Source organism: Scatophagus argus, chromosome 13 (genome assembly GCF_020382885.2).
Source record: "Scatophagus argus isolate fScaArg1 chromosome 13, fScaArg1.pri, whole genome shotgun sequence".
Taxonomy (NCBI): Eukaryota; Metazoa; Chordata; class Actinopteri; family Scatophagidae; genus Scatophagus; species Scatophagus argus.
In genome coordinates, this window is record NC_058505.1 from 4,315,559 (window position 1) to 4,334,588 (window position 19,030).

The 19,030-nt window shown below is 43.1% G+C and overlaps 2 protein-coding genes across 5 annotated transcripts; both read right to left on the reverse strand.

The window, feature by feature from the left end:
* Window positions 1-260: 260 nt before the first annotated feature.
* On the reverse strand, window positions 261-3,140 carry fcer1gl (Fc receptor, IgE, high affinity I, gamma polypeptide like). Of its 2 annotated transcripts, none has more exons than XR_006845052.1 (6): window positions 2,978-3,140; window positions 2,718-2,809; window positions 2,264-2,302; window positions 1,735-1,764; window positions 1,385-1,501; window positions 261-528 (listed from the first exon to the last, which is right to left on the reverse strand). XR_006845052.1 is itself a non-coding variant. In XM_046408649.1 (6 exons), exons 1-5 carry the CDS (start codon window positions 3,030-3,032, stop codon window positions 1,436-1,438), a joined length of 282 nt encoding a protein of 93 aa, XP_046264605.1. In that variant the 5' UTR covers window positions 3,033-3,140; the 3' UTR covers window positions 261-528; window positions 1,412-1,435. The 2 variants fall into 2 exon arrangements, 1 of the variants encoding a protein (XP_046264605.1); XM_046408649.1 differs by having other exon boundaries at window positions 1,412-1,501.
* Window positions 3,141-3,420: 280 nt separating this feature from the next.
* Window positions 3,421-18,771, reverse strand: LOC124069460 (vang-like protein 2). Of its 3 annotated transcripts, none has more exons than XM_046408643.1 (8): window positions 18,543-18,771; window positions 10,120-10,494; window positions 9,656-9,779; window positions 8,604-9,211; window positions 8,216-8,349; window positions 7,883-8,018; window positions 6,928-7,171; window positions 3,421-6,405 (listed from the first exon to the last, which is right to left on the reverse strand). In XM_046408643.1, the coding sequence occupies exons 2-8, from the start codon at window positions 10,188-10,190 to the stop codon at window positions 6,145-6,147; spliced, it is 1,578 nt and encodes a 525-aa protein (XP_046264599.1). In that variant the 5' UTR covers window positions 10,191-10,494; window positions 18,543-18,771; the 3' UTR covers window positions 3,421-6,144. The 3 variants fall into 3 exon arrangements, with proteins under 3 accessions (XP_046264599.1, XP_046264600.1, XP_046264598.1); XM_046408644.1 differs by having other exon boundaries at window positions 17,928-18,771; XM_046408642.1 differs by having other exon boundaries at window positions 17,728-18,771.
* Window positions 18,772-19,030: the final 259 nt, after the last annotated feature.

Below are 19,030 nucleotides of genomic sequence, written 5' to 3' on the forward strand. Positions count from 1 at the left end.
AGCAACAGACAGATGAATTCATTTGACTGCACTGAATGGATGCATAGACAAATTTCACATGGCATTTTCTCCCTGAATATATAAATAAACTCAGACATCTCTGCCTCAACCTGAATAGGAGTATGAGCTTAATGCTGCAAGTCTGTGTTAGGTTTAACAGTTAAATGAAAAGTGCACTGAAAGCATTCCTAGCTTTAGCATCAATAAAACAGCAGTAAAAAGAATAAAAGAAAAAGAGAAAGAAACTCTCAAGGCAAAAATAAAGGCTTTATTCATATAGTTTTATTGTCTTGTTGCAAGAAACAGCTTTTGTCAAAGCAGCAGGTTTAACATGATTTAATGTTAGCATGATCAATGTAAAGAAAAATGTTAACAGGTTATATATAATAATAGGTTAATAAATGCTAATGTCATCATCATCCAACTGCAGCCATTTCTAGGGAATTTCAAACTTGTTTTGCGTCACTGTTTTCATAATAGACAGCTGGATGCGTTAGCTTCCGGTGTTGTGATGAGCCTCAGGAAAAACTGTACATAGTCAGAGTGCACAGGTTGTTAGAAGTCTGTTTTGAATACATTTAAAGTTATGTTTCTGTGTAAATATATCAGGTGAGAGAAGAATGTATCAGGCCTTTACACTAAAAGTGTGTCATTGCCCTCCGCTGCAACTGTTTTGTCTCTCCTGTTACAAAAAAAAAAAAATGTAGATGTCATATATGTTGTCGTAGATGTCATATATGTTAAACATAAGATTTTACACTTACTGTCTTGACGCTCAAAATACTCTGAACTTCCTTAATTCTGGCTGATTGTGAAATTTATTTGGAAGATAAAAAACATTTTTTGCTAAAGTTTCAAGTTTAAACTTGAGATTATAGGAAAAGAAAATGCAACAAAATTAATTGCCATTCTGCCATTACATTTAAACTAGCTGGAGACTTGTTATAGTTTGTTATGTTATATTATGTGTAAAGTATATCCAGTATTTTCGCAAATCCATGTTTGGTCTCTAATGATACTGGGCAGCTTAAAATCTCAAAACCTGACTTGGACTAATCAAATCAAGTTAGTCGATTAACCAACTTGTTAATCAACCAAAACTTCCGGTAAAAAGTAAGTCAAATCAGTTTTATACCATTCTAAACTGAATATCTTTGGGTTTTAGATACATCTAAAGACAGTTAGTTGATTTGACTAGCATCTTTCAGAATTTTCTGAAACCAGAAACACAGAGAGCGACTTGCAGTGAAAGCACACTGATGTGGCCTTAAATACTACACTGTTAACTTAATCTCATATGATACAAAGTTTAGATATATACAATGGGTAGAAAACATGTGTAGAAACTCAATGCACACTCCCACCACACGTTAACTTAACATACAGTATAAAGCTTCAAGAGATTCAGCACTGTGCTCGGTATCCTCCGTCTCCATCACACAATGGGCTTTTTGTCCATTCTCAAGGTCTCGTAGGTATCAGTACTGCGCGAAGTCAGACCCTACAGGACATAGACACCAAAAAGTGAGAAGTAGCACTTGGTGTGAGATAATAAACACACATCTCTTGAACAAAACAGTGTGGTGAGTATTTCCTGCACGGCGTTTTTGTTTCCAACAGCCAGTTAGGCGGGATTAAAAGAAGACCTTTACCATCCGCTTTGTGGTAAGCTGTCACTTTTCCATCATGTGCCTTTTTAAATGTCTCTTTAAGCTTTAGAATGAAAAGTCTCACCGCATAGATGCCTCCATCTGCGGGCTGCTTCTGTGGGACGGAAACAGTTCAAAGCAATTACCAAGTGTGTGTCAGTAACAATCATTTCTTAATAAATGAAACAGAGGACTGGGCATTTCATATTTGAAATATCTAGTTCCTCCTTCCAGTCTGTGTCTTCAAGGGGGTGTTTATGGGTGAAGTTTATATTTAGTTTTAGTTTAAACAGTTTCAAGGATCAATTCCGTGTCATTTTGTATGCAGGTCACATTTAGCAGGAAGTGGAATTTGACGTATTTGTTGTGTGAAGAAATTACTGGTGGAAACTGTGACTGTGCACAGTGTATAAGTAACACATCTTAGGGGTCAGCTCTACTTTACAGGAAATGAGTTTGCCTTTAAAGCAGAAGTACTGCTTCAGAGAGCAAAAAAATACCAGAACACAACACTATGCCAAAGTTTAAAGGAAGAAAACTTTTTCACAGCACATTTCATGTAAACCATCCTATTCTTTTCACACAGTAATACAGATATCCAACTTTAATTTTACCTCAGGTTGATTGGCAGACCTTTTGCTGGCTGGACTGATCTGTTAAAAATGAATCAGAAAGGTCACTAGTTGAGTGATTCACACAATATCAGAAGGTGTAAATTAGACGCCACCGTGCGAGACTCAACTGGTACTGAAATATTCGCAAGGAAACGTTGAGATTTTACATCAGAATTTGGCAAACAACTGAAAAAAGTTTTGTTTCCATGATCGTCGTGACGTTACACTTCAGTATTAGTCCAGACAACATTTTTCTAGAGGGAGTTTGGTGTCATTTTAAGATAGAATGGGACATCTTGTACTCAAAATACCTCAAAACATCATTACTAATCGTATATCCGTCAGCACCATGACCCTGAAGAGCATTCATGCAACTGTGAGGAGCAGTTTTGCGCTTCCATCGTGGTGGTGGTGTGTGTGTGTGTGTGTGTGTGTTTGTTCCTGTTTGTCTTACCCTGAGTCTGCAGTACAAGACAGTGAGAATGACGCCGTAAAGGATGAGGATCCCATCCAGGATGTAACAACCGTTCATGACTCCAAAGGCCTCTGCACACAGAAAACACATCGCCATTATCATTCGTCATCACCTCCAGCAGAAAGATGTCCCGATGCCATTTTATCCACCCGCTGTTTGGCTACGAATTTTAAGTGCTTTAAATATCATAAAATTCACCCAACGACTGTTTAAAGAAACGACTTTTAAAAAATCCTCACCGGTGCAGGTGGGACTGACCGCCAGAAAGAGAGCGAAGAGCAACGATTGCACCATCTTACCAAACAGGCTTCTGTTCAGATGGATGGTACGCTTTTCGCTCTCTTGTTGTCTGTTGAAAACCCTCTGAAATGAGCTCTGAGAAGTAGTGACAGGAAGTCCGGGGCTCTCTGTCCGTTTTTAAGAAGCTGTGAAACCACACGCCTACCACACAATCATCCTTCCTTCACAGAAGTTCCTTTTAAAATTCTTGTGAAAACACTCTGCTAAGATCCAGCGTTTCAACAAGACTTGTGAGAGCTAAAAAACTCCAAGCAAAAAAGCCTGTCTGTGTCACAAAACCACAAACATAAAAATACAAATGGTCAATTTGTTCAGAAATTAGTCATGTATCAAAGATAGCCCAACTTCCCATGTGCCAAAACAAGTGACAGAAGAAGCCATGTAAGGAATAAATGGTTTAATGATGGAAAAATGCCTAACACACTATACAAGCTACAGTTACCAAAAAGAAGAAAATACAAGACAAATCTACAATTTTTTTACAAGCCACTTGTTTTGCAAAAGTAAAAACATTCGGAAAATTGCATCGTCATAACTTAGGCACCTTCAAAATGATAGAAAACAAGTTATTATAAAAAGTTTTTGAGCCTGAAGTAAATCTGCCATGCATTTTTTTTTTAATTTAAAAAAAAAAAAAAAAAAAAAAAAACTTCTGTATTTTGATCACTTGCATGAAATGTCATACACATCAGACGTTGTGTTTGGATACTTTCTTTTTTTTTTTTAGAAATGTAAAAGGGTTTTTTAAACCACGTTTTCACAGAAAAGGAAAGCAAACAGTCAGTCGTCTGGTGGCTCAACATACAGTAGGAAGATACAACAGAGCGGCTCAAGTCTCGACATGAGACGAGTTTCAGCGTTACAGTAAGTCTTGGGACCTGAAGGAGGAGGAGCACAGATGTGCCCCGGCGCTGGTCCTCCACATCTGGGGAGTTAAGGCTGTCGGATGGAGGCAGCGTGTTCACTGTGCTTGTTTCGGCTGGCGGCACAAGGCGAGGAGGTGATACGCTACTGCTGCAGAGAGGAGTTACAATCACACGTCCGGTTTGGGACTCTTGTTGAGATGCATACAAACACCAAAAACCACAGAGGTCAGCTCATAGTTTAACTACAGCCGTCAGCTCAGGACTGAGTATGCACGTTGTTAAAAGGCCCAGACCATGACCCCATTTACACCTGGCATTTACACACAATAAGGATGATGACACCCCAGCAGGGGCCTTTGCAATTACACCATGTGTGTCAGTTCTGCATTGTGATTCGTGAGTTTGCAACCTGTGTAGGTGGAACTCAGGTACGTGTCAACAAACGCATTAAAGGTCAAGAAAGTAAAAATCCTCACCCCAAGGGCCAAGTCGCTTGCTGTTTTCAAAGCTTCAACATCTCACAGCATGACAAAAGACTTGCTGATGTCTTCTTGATATGATTTTCTTTCTGGATGTGTGATTACCTCATCTATTTTCTGAAAAGTTCTCACAATGAATATCTGCCTTCATTTTTGATAAAGGTTGTTGGAGCGCTTTAACAGTAGACACAACAATAGAAATACACCATAACTTAATCCTTGACAAATCTGATATGCTGTAAAAAAAAAAAACAAACATGTCTCTGCAATTGTCTTAGGGATAAATGTCTTCACAAGAACAATGTGTGGTCGTCTACAAGGCAGAGACTGAATGGCTTCTTTGTCCGCCTCCAAAATCAGATCAATAACAACAACTAAACAATCGCGATGCAAACTGAGCAACTAAATCCACTGAGGAGGGCAATGAGATGTGGTTGAAAGCTCCCGCAACAGGCGGACTTTGGGTTGAGGACTGGTAGGGCTGCAATTCGATCTGCGTGCTCTTACAGGTCGCACTGAAGGATAAATCTGGCAATATTCTAAATTTGTCTTATTTTCAATAAATCCCACAAAGAGACAAAAACAAACTACTAACTACTGTGCCTGATATGACTCTTTGATTCTGACACCTTTGCACTTGGTAACACTATAAACACACACACTGGAGTTAATTTTAAATTACTTGCACATACACTCCCTGCTGCTATAAATATTCAGTAGCATGAATTAGTCAGCGGCTTACTGCCCAGAAAATCTTCTTTTTACTCCTGTTAAAAGTAGAACGCTGAGCTGTTGTAGGTGTTTCAGTTGGAGTGAAAGCATCCTGAGGCAGACTAACACACTGTTGGTCTTTTCATGAGATTTGTTGACAATAAGGCTTAAGCTTTAACATTCTTTCCCAGATAAAACATGCACATACAGATTGTGGATAAATAACTGGTGTAAATAGGGTCTTTGCTTAGTCTTCTTCCTAAAACTGTAAAAGTAATAAAAAAAAATGCCAGTGTAGAATAAAAAATAAAAGCTGCATATTTAGACAATCATGAGTATACAGAGTCTGAAGTAACAACAACTCAGGAATGTACTTCCATTTTTCTTTACAGTCACATAAAAAGACATTTTGGCCTTCAGGCTGCAGAAAAGCCACATGTTAATTCAATGCACATGTTGCTACATTCTGTACGTTAAAAAAAAGTCACACCCTTTAGTATAAAAACAGTCCTTGTCATCTCAGACGAAACAACACGCTGATGGGAAACAGGGAACCAGACAACAGTGATACACTTGTGCTGCAGTCAGACAGACAGTCAGAGCTCCACTGGGTCTGTTTTTAAGTCCTCAGAAAGAGGAAGTGACAGATGTGATGCAGTCCCCCTCCTCTGGTGCTCATGTGTTCAATCAGCACAGTAAAATAGTCCAGTGGTTACGGCAGAAGAAGAGGCAAAAAGAGAAAAAGTCCCCTTTAGAAAAGAAGTTGTTTGTTTATACAGCGTGTTGTAAAGACTTAACAAAGTCAAGGCATCTGTTTGATTCCAGGTTTGGACAATCGTGGAGCTGATCACAGCTTGATATCTGTGATGATCATGAAACAGGAAAGAGGATTAACACCCTCCACTCCTCTTGAATGCTTTCTTTGTCACACACAGGGGAAATGATTGGATGGGAGTGGACCACACGGCCTCCACATGTCCTGTCCACTGGCATGATCCAGTGGGAGTGAGCACAAAGAGAGGACAGCGTGGGAAAACAACAAGGCCGCCTTCACACCGAGGTCTCCGACTGCAGCCTCATGACAAACTTGTGGCTCTTCGGGTCGATGAACTCCTCCCCGAGCCGCAAGAAGGGCAGCGGCGTCACAGTGACCACAAGGGAGAAGTCCATGCGACGCAAGGAGAAGACCAGGCCCTGACGCAGGGCCGAGGTCACGGGCTCCTCGCTCACTAGAGTCCACTGGCGCCCCCTGCCATTCTGCTGCTGGTACTGCATGGTGGGGCCCGGGGAGAGGTAACGCTCCAGGAAAGCCTGATAGGGGGGACGGAGGAGGTTAATCATCATGAATACATGTTGCAACGGTGAAGGATTTCTGTTGCTGTGTTAAATTATATCACCGAATTTAGGTTTTAAAGATGAAATCTTTTACATAACCGAATCAGAAATGTTATTCATGAGAATTTTGTGTTATCTATCTCATGATGTTTGTCTGTTTTTGCTGTCTGTTTTGGACAGGGCAGATTTTTTCAGTTCTGGCTAAATGAAGACTATTAAAAAGTGAAAAGAAATCTTTTTAATAGTACATTTTGTTCCTAACAACAAGAATGTTGTGGTTACACCAAACGTTAATATACTGTAATGATGGGAATAACTAATGGTCAACTTTAAAAGATACTGGCTTTAAAATAATATTACGATTATCTTAAAAACCCAGCCTGTGTTATTTGTGTGTAAACTGCAGAATATAACACTCCTATACAGTGTTAAGGACCTCGGTGTCAACTCTTCTTTCTGTGACCAATCTATTAAGTTTTATAAATCTGCCAAATTTACCTTTGGCGTCATGTTGTGTGTGATGCAGAACTGCAGGTGTGTGAGGATGCTCTCCATGCTGTGGAAGGCCTGCTGCCGTGTGGTTCTCAGGTATTTCTGCATGGCTCGGGCCATCGGGGCAAAGATGGCTTGAGCCGCCTCCCGAGGATCCATCACCTCCCTCGGGTGTTTGGGGGACGAGGCGACCTCGTCTTCATGGAGACGCTTGATGTGTGTGAAGGCCTCTTCCACGGCCACAACCAACCTGCAGGGATGAGAAAAGCATCACAGCAACACAGACTCTGTTAGTTATTTCTGAAAAGAATCTGTGCACACGAATGTTTTGGTTGCTTATCTTGACGGTCCAATATTTTGCGTGAGTTTGGAAGCCAAGGAAGGAATGAACAAGAACATTTGTTGGTTGTGCTTTGATGAACATGCAAATGAGGAAAATATCAAAATGATCATAAAATCAGTATATAAAATCAGCCCAGTTAATTACTTACTTACAGGATTGCGCTCTCACACAGACTATCAAGATGTGAAGGGAACCCTTGAGAACCTGTACGTTGCTGGCAGGTGCTGCTGGTAGGGCTGACAGTTACTGAGGAGATCCTCAGCAAACTGCCAAGCTGCTTAGCTGCCGTGTTCTTACTAATTCACAAACAGCTAATTTATGGAAATGTGTGAAAGCCAGCGTCCATTTACCAACATAGCTGACTCCCAGCGGGTTCCATACCAGCTGAAGATGTTTGCATACACAAGCTGACCCTGCTGTACTGGCTAACAAACTCTCTTGGATCTCCTCACTCAGCTTCTAGTGCGTCTACTGTTCTGGCATTTAGATGTAAATTATTCCTGCAGGCAAACTGAGACATGCAAAATGAAAATCTCAATGTGAGTGTTCAGTTGTCTAGGTGCATTTTCACTGCCTGCCTTCTGTCAACCCCAAAAGAAAGAGGAACATCTGTCTGACCTGGCCTTGCGTTTGCGGATCCGGCGGTCCATCTCGGCCTCCTCGTAGTAGAACTCGTTGTGGGAGTTGTCTCTCCTCCGGGCAGCAGCTGCGATCATGGCCCGGGACTGGCCTGTGGAGTTGTTGGTGGTGTTTTCTACAAGACAGCACATGCAGATTCAAAATTAGCCTCAAGCAGATCATTAGCAAGGTCACTTGCTATTGACCTTCAGCTGCTTTAAGGTTTAACGTCAGTATATGTCAGTGGGTGCGGGTCTGACACAGAATGACAAATAACAACGAAAACTGAGATTAGGAAAACAGGCGTCAGAGCTGTGATGAGGCTGTATTTACCATCCAGGGAGTACACCTTGAAGCCGGTCATCTTCTTGGACAGGATGGACTTGGGCAGGTTGAGCACAGCAGGGTTGTAGACAGGGAAGTCGCTGTAATAACGGTCCAACAACCAGACAGCTGCCCGCTGGATACTAAAACACAGCATGTCAATCGTCAGTGCCACAGTAAGTACAGGTCTGACATCAGCTGCTGACTGCACAACAACTGCCTATGCCCTGTAGACATCAGTCCTTTGTTGACAAAACACACTGAGTGTAGAGTGAAGTCTGATCTAAGTGGATATCTATCACAATTTTGAATCAACTCTACTTTTATCTTTGTTTCTGTAACCAAATCATCAACAAGTCTGTATCAAATTTATCATTACGTTTGTCATCTCACTAACCTGAGGTGGCCCACGTTGTAGAACTTGCTGGCTCCATCTGTGCTCCGCACCACCTTGAGGCAAAAGGCCGGCTGCAAGTGTCGGACCTCCAGCAGCACCAGAGCCAGGTACTGTATGAAGAGCAGAGCGTCCACCAGCGAGGCAGCGTACTCCACGATCCCCCTGTAGTCCCTCTCCCGGGGCTCCAGCACCCGCACGCCGTAGAACAACCAGTAGGACGCCACGAACAGGAACACCAGCACCATCAGCAGGCAGCGGAAGACAAAGAAGCGCGGGAGTGTGGCACGAGGAGGTCGGAGGAACAGCGCCCAGGAGGAGATGAGTAGGACCAGGAGCTTGAAGGCCAAGGAGACGTAGAGGCCTTCGCAGGGCGTGCCACAGGGCTCGAGGGCGTCACGCCACAGGACCTGCGGGAGGATCAGGAAGGCTAAAGGTGTGACCAGGGCGAAGAAGCTCAGGCAGCCTCCCAAAGCCGGGCCGATGAAGCGCTTGCACTCCAGCGGAGTCGACTCCTCCAAGTCTTTGGTGAGGCGGGTCAGGTCCTCGTTAGAGATGCTGTGTTCTGAGGTGCCGGTGACCACCGTAGTGGTCTCACCCCAGTTATCATCCTGTCAGACAAAAACGAAGAGAGAAAGATTCATCGCTAGCCTTGATTTTTATCAAAGCCGACAACAGCCATTTATGTCAGTACAGAAGCCTCGAACAAACAACCTCAGACTTTTAACTTAATATGCTCCTTCTTCAATATCCTAAAACTCGATTATAAAAGAGTCAACACCCACTTTTTCCCCGACGGAGAGACAAGTAAAAAAAGAATTGAAATGAAGAGACTGATAGATTTAACGTAGTGTTTCACTGAACGTAAAACATTTATCCACGCTATAAGGAACATGACCATTAGCCTCCAGTGTGACTAAACTAATTTCTGCAAACTTCTGTCGGACCAAAGAACCTGTAGATTACAGTTTCTAGCCAGCAAATGAACCAAAGCACCAAAGATGTTGGAACAATCCTTGCAACCTCCACAAATATAAATATAAAGTGCAACTGACCCTGTCGTCTCCGCGGGTCGACTCCGCATCCAGCAGTGGCTCTCCGGGGGTCTGGATGGTGACCGATTTGTCTCCACGACTGCTGCTGTCTCGGCTCTTAGAGCGGTGACGATCCCTCCGATCCCTGGAAGGAAGGCAATGCAGACGGGGTCACTGGATGTGTAGCAGTACTCAGTATCTGTTACTGTCCCTGGGAATGTTTTAATGCAGCCTGTTCAGGGTGCTTTGGTATAATAACCATTTTTTATCAGTTATGTCGCAGATGCTGACGTGGAAGTGCAGCGGATTTTCTGTGATATTGTTTTAAACTTACCAACATGGACATGAGGCCTAAAATGGTACCACACTAGGAATTTATGAAGTGACTTATTTACAAGCTAGTTAAAAAATAACGCATGCTGGTTGGTAAGGAATTAAACTGGCAATCTGTGCGCAGTCGTCTCCGTGACCTGTGCTACATCTACCTGTGCTTGCGGGAGCTCCTGGAGTGGGACGACTTGTATGAGTAGCCCGAGTACTGCGACTCGTTGTCCATGTCTCGGGTCGGCGGTGAGCGGGCTTTACGAGCCCCGCCTCCTCCTCCTCCCCCCGTGCCGCGCTGCTCGCCGACTCCTCCCAGCTGGCTCTTGCGCTCGGAGATGGACTTGGTGGAGAGAGCGAGGGGCAGCTTGAGCAGGTCAACCTTACTCCTGAGGGAATCTATCTTGGAGGCCGATGAGTAGGGAGCAGGAGAAGGGAGGCGGGAGAGCGGGGGAGGCTACAGAGAGGAGGAGAAGAGGGGCGGGAGAGGACGGTGGGTGGGAGAGTCGCAGCAGAGGAGAGCTGGGGTTGGCTGTGATCTGAAAGAGACGGGCGAAGAGACAGTGAGACTGGGAGTGTTTCACATCAGAGCCTGCTGTGACTCACATCCAGCTGTCCACATCTGCATCTGCTCACAATTACGATGCCTGCAACTGACTCACTGTGAGTGACTCTGAGCATCCTTGTGAGTTATACATCACTCAGCATGCAGAGGACGGTTCAGGTGTGTTTGGGAACAATGTCTTCACACCGACACATTCAAAAATGGTTAAAAACTGATTGTTTGCACAAAAAGAAAAAGCACAATTCAAATCTCTCTTTGACTAAGCAACTGCGTTGTTGCTGTCATGCTAGTCAGGTCCAGGGCTTAACTTTGAGTTTAAACTAATTTGTTGTATTGAATGATTTGTTGATTATTTTCTCTAGTCCATTAATGGTTAGTAAACATAAAAATGAATCAAAAAGATCACCATCATAACTCAGAAAATCACATATTATTGTTGCTTGTTTGACCAGCTAACAGACCAAAATCCAAATATATTCATTTTACTATTACATGAAACAGAGAAAAGCAGAAAACGCTCACATTGCAAAAGCAGGAACAAACAAATCATTTGTTTGGCATTTTTCATGTAAAATTTAATCTGAGTTGCTTCAGCTCTGGACTAAAATAAAAATAATGATTACTACAACGATTAGAAACGTCAGCACAAAAAAAAGGTCCCTCCCTCCCCGAGACCATCAGGGTCAGTATTATGTTACAGGAGGGCGTATCAGTGTAATTGTACAAATACAATGTAAACTGACCCTTCAAATTAAGAGTCTGTGTGTGGGTGTGGTGACCTCTGGCAGACTGAGTGCTGTGATCTACCAACACAAATTGTCCCACTAAACTGAGTCTTTATTTCCGTATCACGTCTTCCACGTCTCAGTTAATCATCACACGACTGTATCTCCTCGCACCAAGAAGCCAGCTTTAGCCGCAGTTAGCTCGAACACAATGGCGGCCATATTGGATTACTGTGTTTTCACCAAACTTGTTTGCCCTCTCCCTCCCTCTCGCGTCTCACATTCCCTCCCGCACTCCCCCGTCCCCCGGGAAACAGGGCCTCACTGCTGCCATGGCAATGAAAGAGAGTGTTCAGCTGGAGGGGGATTGGAGGTTGACAGTTGCCGTGGAAACCTGACCTCACGCCGCCCTCTGCCACTCTGCTCTCCACGCTGCAGAGGAATCACCAAAATAAAAGTGTTGGCATGACGGATGTTGGACTGTCATATGCTGGTTAACTGATAAAGGGCGAGTGAGGCTCGCTGGCTTTGATTGGCTCTCTGTGTGAAATGGAGAGGAGACATTTGCTGCCATCGCTGTCTTCCAGGGCCCTGATTTAACTTAAATGTGGCTCTTCTGCTCCATCAGCGCTATTGTTTTTAAAAATCCACTTCCCTTCAAGCCAAATCTGTTTGTCCTCATCATATTCCTTGTGCATTCCTTTGTTTTTCACTCATTCTGTCTTAGGAGAAGGCACCCTTCATCCAGCATCAATAAACCCACTAAGTCTTACCAGACTAGAAAACATTCTGGATCCCTGCAGTCATGTGCAAAACCTCAACAACATGGCTATGCTAAACCACAAAACTCAAATGACTAACAGCCTCTTCCTGGTGTATCATCAGAAGCTTTTAACTTAGGTAATGGCAGAGGAATGAGCATCTTATAGACAGAAAATTGGCGTATTTCATGTTCGCCAAGGTATCTTTGCAACCACTGAACATCACAACTTGAGCACATATTATAGAGCTGCACGACATTTATGCTATAAAACTGTATTAAGGAATGTCAAGATTGAAGATTTGTCCTTCTTGGCCGCTTTGAAGTGTCTTAAGAAGAGACAGTTGCTGCAGATTCATGCAGAGATTTAAGAGGACTAACAAACCACATATTGTCAGAGCGGCAATAAACTACATCTAAACAGTGTTTTTATCTAATGGCGGTGGAGGTTTAGCTGGAACTTGTCCTCCCAGACGGAGAAACATTGGCCAAAATAACAATCTGAATTCATCACTGTTCTTAAAATAACAATTACAGCAACAATGTCGATATTTCAAAGCAATTACACCGCAGGACGAGTCATCCCGAAACGAAGAGCAACCCACTGATCCTCTAAAATCAGGTCGCAGCTTCTGATTTACTGAAAGCTATCGCATACCACACTGCAAAAGTTTCACAGAAGAAATAAACCAAATGTCTATCCCAATTAGCTATAGCAACCATAGCTAAAGCCACACATGGTCCATGACAAGGCAAAATCCCCATCAGTGACCCATAAAGGTGTAATAAACAGTAACAGATAAAGTTTGACGTGAGGTCAAAGGGTCGAGATCTTCCTCTGGGGACCACGAAGATGCACACATATAAAAAAGAAGCCCAAATTTTGGTTCTTTGAGTTTGGTGTTCAGTACGTTATGTAAGTTGTTTAGTCATGAATGATTGTTATCATACCATTTTCTTTGTTCTGTTGGTCCTGAACATCACACCACCACTTCTGTAGTCATACGGAGATGAGACAACGTCAGAATATTTGCTCATTTTCCTTGTCTGAACATTAGACCTGATTATATATCTTTGGGTTCTCATCCTGCCATGAGAATTTCCTCGTGATATCAACAGTCACCTTCCCGTTACATGGTGAGTATTGAACTATGACTCAGCTCTGCAGTAAATTCAACTTTCTGACAAGGCTACAAAGAGCATGATGTGTTGAATGATGAATGAAATATCATGCAGTCAAAACAACAAGAACATCAGGTGGGTGCATTCAATTCTGAACGCCTGAGGAAGAAATCTGAAGAAGTTTGGATTTCTGCTCAATTTTAGCACCAAAAAAAAAATGCTGTTCTTGTTTTCATTCCAAAGGACCTGCATCAACTTTTAGCCCTAACCTGTCAGGTGAAACATTATCATGATATCACATCAGTGGAACATCGCGACAACTACGTTTGACCTGTTATGCACATAATGAGAGACGTGTGGTGTGAAAAGCATCTGGGTGGGCTTTTAGAGTTGAGTCTACATGACACTTCACGTATTTCAGAAGAAACAAAAACTTGAATAGAGCAAAGAAACCGGTTTGCAGTTCCAGCCAGGCATCACCTAATAGGGAAGGATGATCTCCATCACATTGATCGACATGGCAATAGATTAACTTTCATATTTCCTTTCTAGTGTTGTTGTTGGCTGTGACTGCAGAAAGTCTCCATAACAAAGTCAGCCAGGTAGAGAATCTGATATAGGACTCTGCTCAGTTGCATTATGGGAAATGTAGGCTTTCTGCAGCTTGAGACTGTGAGTCTGCTTTGGTTTTGCATTTTCCTAGCATCCAAACATTTTGGAAAATATACTTATTCGTGTGAGCTAGATGAGAACATTGATACCACTGTACCTGCAGCTAGCAATGCATTAGCTTAGCATTACAACAAGACGCAGGGGGAAACAGTTAGCCCAGCTTTGTCTAACAGTAACACAACTGCCTGCCAGCACCTCTAAAGCTCACCAAATCACACATTTTATTTTGTTTGTTTAATCTGTATAACAACTGGTGAAAAAAATGTCAATTTAACACTTTACAAGGAGTTATGTGCTCTGTTATTTATTGGCCAGGATCAGTTGCCAGAAAGAAACTGCAAATTCTCAGGCAGGAATTAGACAGGAATGTAACCTTACTGCAAAACACAGAAATGTTTTTTATACAGATTAAACAAAAATCTCCAGATGTGGCTGGTTTTGTTACATTCTGACTAGTCAGTCTATTTCTTCTATTTCCAGTCTTTGCTAAGCTAAGCTAACAGGCTGCTAGCTGTAGATTCTTATTTACATATATACGGACATGGTACAGAAGTGGTATCAATCATCTCAGCTAACCCTCAGCAAAACGGCAAATAAGCCTAAAAATGTCAAGCTCGTCCTTAAACTGAAACTATAAATGTGTGTATATTTTTATGTGTAACAGCACCAGAATACCAGAAGTTCAGTACGCATTTGGTTACTAATCCAGCTTGTACCTTAATGCATGTGTGCCTTCACAATGCACATCATGTTACTTTACATTTCTTTTCTTCAGTAGTATCCCTTACTGATCCTCGAGCAGCACCGAGGAAAGCATTTACTACAACTGCAGCTTGAGACCGTCTGCCAGCCTGTCTGTCTCTCTGTCAGACTGAGAATATGACTCGATCTACAGAGGTGTGGTCCAGTGGCGAGATGGATAAGGTTTCCTATTCATCCTATTTGTCCTGTGGCCTACTTAATGAACTTCACCGGGAATCTTCTCACCGACTTCGGTTAACAGCATTAAAGTTAAATTAAACACGCCTGTCTGAACACGATTATCACCCGTCACTGTTTGTGGCTTTCGATCGTCTTCTTCCACGAACACAAGGTTTTGCCTCCTTTCATCCTCCTCAGTTACCGTTCCTGGACAGCCATTGTTAAGTAAAACAGTAGAGCGATTCTTTCGGGTTATTTCAGGATTTGTTTTGACACACAGTCCATTCATTTCTCACAGGAATGCCTTAAAGAGAAAATCTGATTTCTAAAAGAAGAACATGACCCTTGTTCACTCCGCTCTGGGCTGAATTTAAAAGCCAACAGCGGGTCAGTTAAGTAATTTGACTCGCTGTGTGGGCTGAGATTAAACAGTTATGATGTTGTGCCAAGGGGAGTGTAAAGCCATTTAATATCATTAACCGATAGCAAAGACAAACTGCTTGATAAGCTGAGGTTCCCTTATGTGCATAAGATCCCAAAGGCCCACATAGCCAGTCCTTTAGAGATCAACTCCAAAGTCCACCATCATAACCCACCTAGAAAATCTTTGACTAGACCACAACCAAACTCTATTTTTTTCTACGTAAACATCACACCATGTCTTCAGCATCATCATTTAGCTTTTCATTAAGCTAAAATCAGTCAAAGGGATTTTAAGCGATAAAAACCCAACACGTGTATGACAGCAGAATGTAAGCTCCTCCCACTTCACATCGCTAAATTTACTAGGAACGTTACAGAGAACATGACCTTGTTGTAGCTACACTTTACACAAGCATCTTGTACCAAGTAAAGCCGTGAGGACAGCTGTGTTAGGGCCAGGTATAGTACTGCAGTACCAACTGAGAAGCATCTCTCGCACCAAGTGTCAAAAACTCTTGGCTGCCTGATCAGATTCTCTGTTTTGTTTAATTGGTAATTAATTCGATGTTTCCCAAGTCGAGAGCTGAAGTCTAATGTCTGCAACCCCATTTCTTACTCTTTTGTGCTCTTGGACTGGCACCAGTACTGAAAATTTCAAATGACACAGAGCCCTACTCACAGTCTTAGCTTTTAAAATGAATACTGACACATATTACAGATCCTCTGTTATGTATTTTTCACAGATTCAGTTCTATTTCTTTATTTGGTGTTTTCAACGGTCATATTTCTAATCTGAACACCTCCTACGCAGCATATAAATGAACTCAACTAGCCTGGAAAAACAGAGGAGGATTCTACGGCCTCCATTTTCCCAAAGGCAAAAAGAAATCAAGCTGTCATCGAGCATTTCAAGCTGTTCTTGGCGTAGAGACAGCAGCTGTCAGGGTGGAGAAGCAATCTGGGCCATCACTGAAATGACCAGCTCCATTCAACAGCCATTTGAGGCCTGATATGCCAACTGTGAAAATAAGCGTGTGCACACCAAGGGTCCGGCAGGGGACGAGGCTCAGCGCTGTACCAGGGCCACACACACACACACACACACACACACACACACACACACACACACACACAGGGCTGACCACCACCTACGGCTGCCTGCGACAACATCAGTAAAACCAGCGACAAACAAGACAACTGCTACTGTCAGCTCTCGTGCACACATGGCCAGCAAACCGGAGCAGGTGTGTGTGTGTGTGTGTGCGTGTGTGTGTAAATCTAACAGGATATGGTTGAATCAACATGCCTGTTCTCTGCTCAGCGCTGTGTTTCAAAGGGACCCCCGCATACAATCAGTCTTCATAACCAAACAAAGTATTAAGGAGACAGGAAGTGGTGTGGTGAGCTGAGATCAGATAGATGTGCCTCAGATACAGGACTCTGGTCCATCAGACTGTGGGATGTATGCATTTGTTTTGTTTTTTAAATCAGGTACAAAAGACATGTTAAAGGGTCCGTTCGACAATAAAACCCCCGACAGTGCTGTCTGAGTTTTAGATTTATGCAGCACCATCAGGACGCTCAGTGCAATTTGTGGTTCTCAATCCATTCAAAGTGACATTTAGAAAAACTCAGCGACGTCTTGGCTTTCGAGGACGATGAGCACATGTTTTCTCTGGGAACTATTTTCTACCCATTTAAACACAACCCACACACAAGACACTGACGTTACATGAACTAAGCCTTTCATCCGGGGAATAAAACTGGAGGATTTTCTGTTCCTACTTTGCACTTTCAACAATGTTCAACAATTTGAGCTTTTATGTTTGTGTTTTCTATGATTCCCAAAGCCTGACACTGAATGGCTGTTGTCATCTTCACAATGTTTGCTGTGCGGGATTTTATTGTCCTTTTATTTGTTAACAACTAAACCAAACAAAAAGGCACACTGGGGGGAGCGAAAAGGTAAAATTCTGCTTTCTGAAATTTGAGTGAACTCACCCTTTAAGCATACAGACAGGCAGACTGGTGCTGAACTGGTTAGTCAATTCATTGATCAGAAGATTAAAGCTGCCAAGAATTTTAATAGCCAATCAACAGTTTAGGTTATTCACAAGGCAAAAGAGTCAAATGTTTGCTTTTTCCAAATTCTCAGACTGGAGGATTTGATGCAGAAATCACCAAAAGACAAAAATAAGCATTTTTAAAGACTGTTTTCTTACATTGCATTGACCTAATGAGACCCTAGTGGACAATACTGCAATACTAAGGCAGGACTTTGCAGTGATACTCGTACAGACTGTGTCAACAAAACCCTCAGTGAACTGCCTCTGTAGGCCACTTGGTATTTCTTAATCCACTGTGATGTTACACTCAGCTCACACTGACCCTCTGTGGTATTATTAGGTCCTGTTTTATCACTCCAACGATCCCCTCTGGTAGCACTTTATAGTCACTGTGGTACTTTTACTCTAATGAGTACTTCAAGCATTACATGGTGTTTTTCTCGCAAAGAATTCCCACAACTCTCATTCTCACTATAATATGGAGAACTCGTTAGTCCAGCAGGTTATTTGAAGCTCACCGTACAGACGAGGAAATCAGGGCCTGTTGCTGCTGCTGCTGCATTACACGGTTTCAGTTTGAATTTGAATGGCGCAACAACGTAAAAGCCACATTTCAGCTTTGCACCAGTGGATGAGGCAACACGGATCAGGAGTCAAGCTGCATCTATAATTCAACAATATCCCGCATGCACAAAAGGCGAGCAAAGGGCTAACTTACTATGAGGACCCGGACGCATTTAGGGCGACTATAAAGAGTTGTGCCACCTACAAATTGAAAAAAGGAGGCTGTTGGAGTAGAGCAGGACAATGGGAGACTCCCAGGCCCCACTGGTCGCGTCCAAATTATCCCAAATGCGCGTTCCCTTTCTTCCCCGTTTCCTTTTCCAAACGGGACGCCCTCACAGTAAATGAATGGACGCACTCAAATTGCCACCAGTCCTTCACCAGGGAGAAAATTCAAAACCTTCGGCCTACAATCAAAGTGGACGCGGTTACTCCTTCCATGCGCATCTTTCTCTCTCTCTCTCTGGAGCTTTTATATCCTCTAGAAACACTCGGGAGTCGCGATACTCGTCCTCACGCGTTTTAAAATCGCCCCACAGAGCTACGTGGCCTCGGTGAGAACAACAATAGGGTCGATGAGGGTCCTAAACTTCCCTGCGGTTTCAGAAAAAAAAGGCGACCATCGCGTCCTGTCGACTATTGTTTGGGGAAACCGGAGATCTCCGGCGCACCGATCCTCCCGTCTCTCTCTGCGTTACGGCAGCGCACACGCATCCATATCACCGGCGGCAGCATTTCGAGACATTTTCCACAGAAAAATACTACTTACTTATTCCAGATTGTCCATTCAGGTATTTTCTCACTTTCCACTTTCTTTCCACTCAGCCGTAGCACCGTGCGCCCCGCCTCCGCTCCACTTTGGCCCCTCCTCTGCTTTCCCCCCTGGGGGACCAGGCCTGTGAAGCCGTGTGGTTTTCAGCCACAACACATTTGTTACCGCCGTGATGTCTCTGCGAGTGCGCACACTTTGAGAGGAGAGCCGGGCGGTGTCATGTCACAAAGCGAGTGGTTCCCGTAATGGATCTGAAAGCAGAGGAGACGATCCGTGGAGCTGCTGAAGAGGGGGGGGTCCATCCACAACCATCATCATCATCTTCATCATCCGCATATTTTAAATACAGTCTGAGCTTTGTGAAACCACGAGGAAGAGCAGGGGCGTCGAAAACCATTTACATCTAGAGTTTTAGATACAATCCCACTTTGAATATGAATGTATGAATGTCATTCACCCTGTCACACTCCAAGCAGGGCTGTGAA

What these genes read in the sequence shown, in the direction of transcription:
- fcer1gl (XM_046408649.1), bottom strand. Translation starts at nt 3,032, where the DNA reads ATGGTGCAATCGTTGCTCTTCGCTCTCTTTCTGGCGGTCAGTCCCACC. An exon ending in GGTCAGTCCCACCTGCACCG is followed by an intron (nt 2,810 to 2,977) that starts GTGAGGATTTTT and finishes TTCTGTGTGCAG; the next exon opens with AGGCCTTTGGAGTCATGAAC. An exon ending in CAGATGGAGGCATCTATGCG is followed by an intron (nt 1,502 to 1,734) that starts GTGAGACTTTTC and finishes TATGTCCTGTAG; the next exon opens with GGTCTGACTTCGCGCAGTAC.
- LOC124069460 (XM_046408643.1), bottom strand. Translation starts at nt 10,190, where the DNA reads ATGGACAACGAGTCGCAGTACTCGGGCTACTCATACAAGTCGTCCCAC. An exon ending in TACAACGTGGGCCACCTCAG is followed by an intron (nt 8,350 to 8,603) that starts GTTAGTGAGATG and finishes GCTGTGTTTTAG; the next exon opens with TATCCAGCGGGCAGCTGTCT. An exon ending in ATCCGCAAACGCAAGGCCAG is followed by an intron (nt 7,172 to 7,882) that starts GTCAGACAGATG and finishes TCATCCCTGCAG; the next exon opens with GTTGGTTGTGGCCGTGGAAG.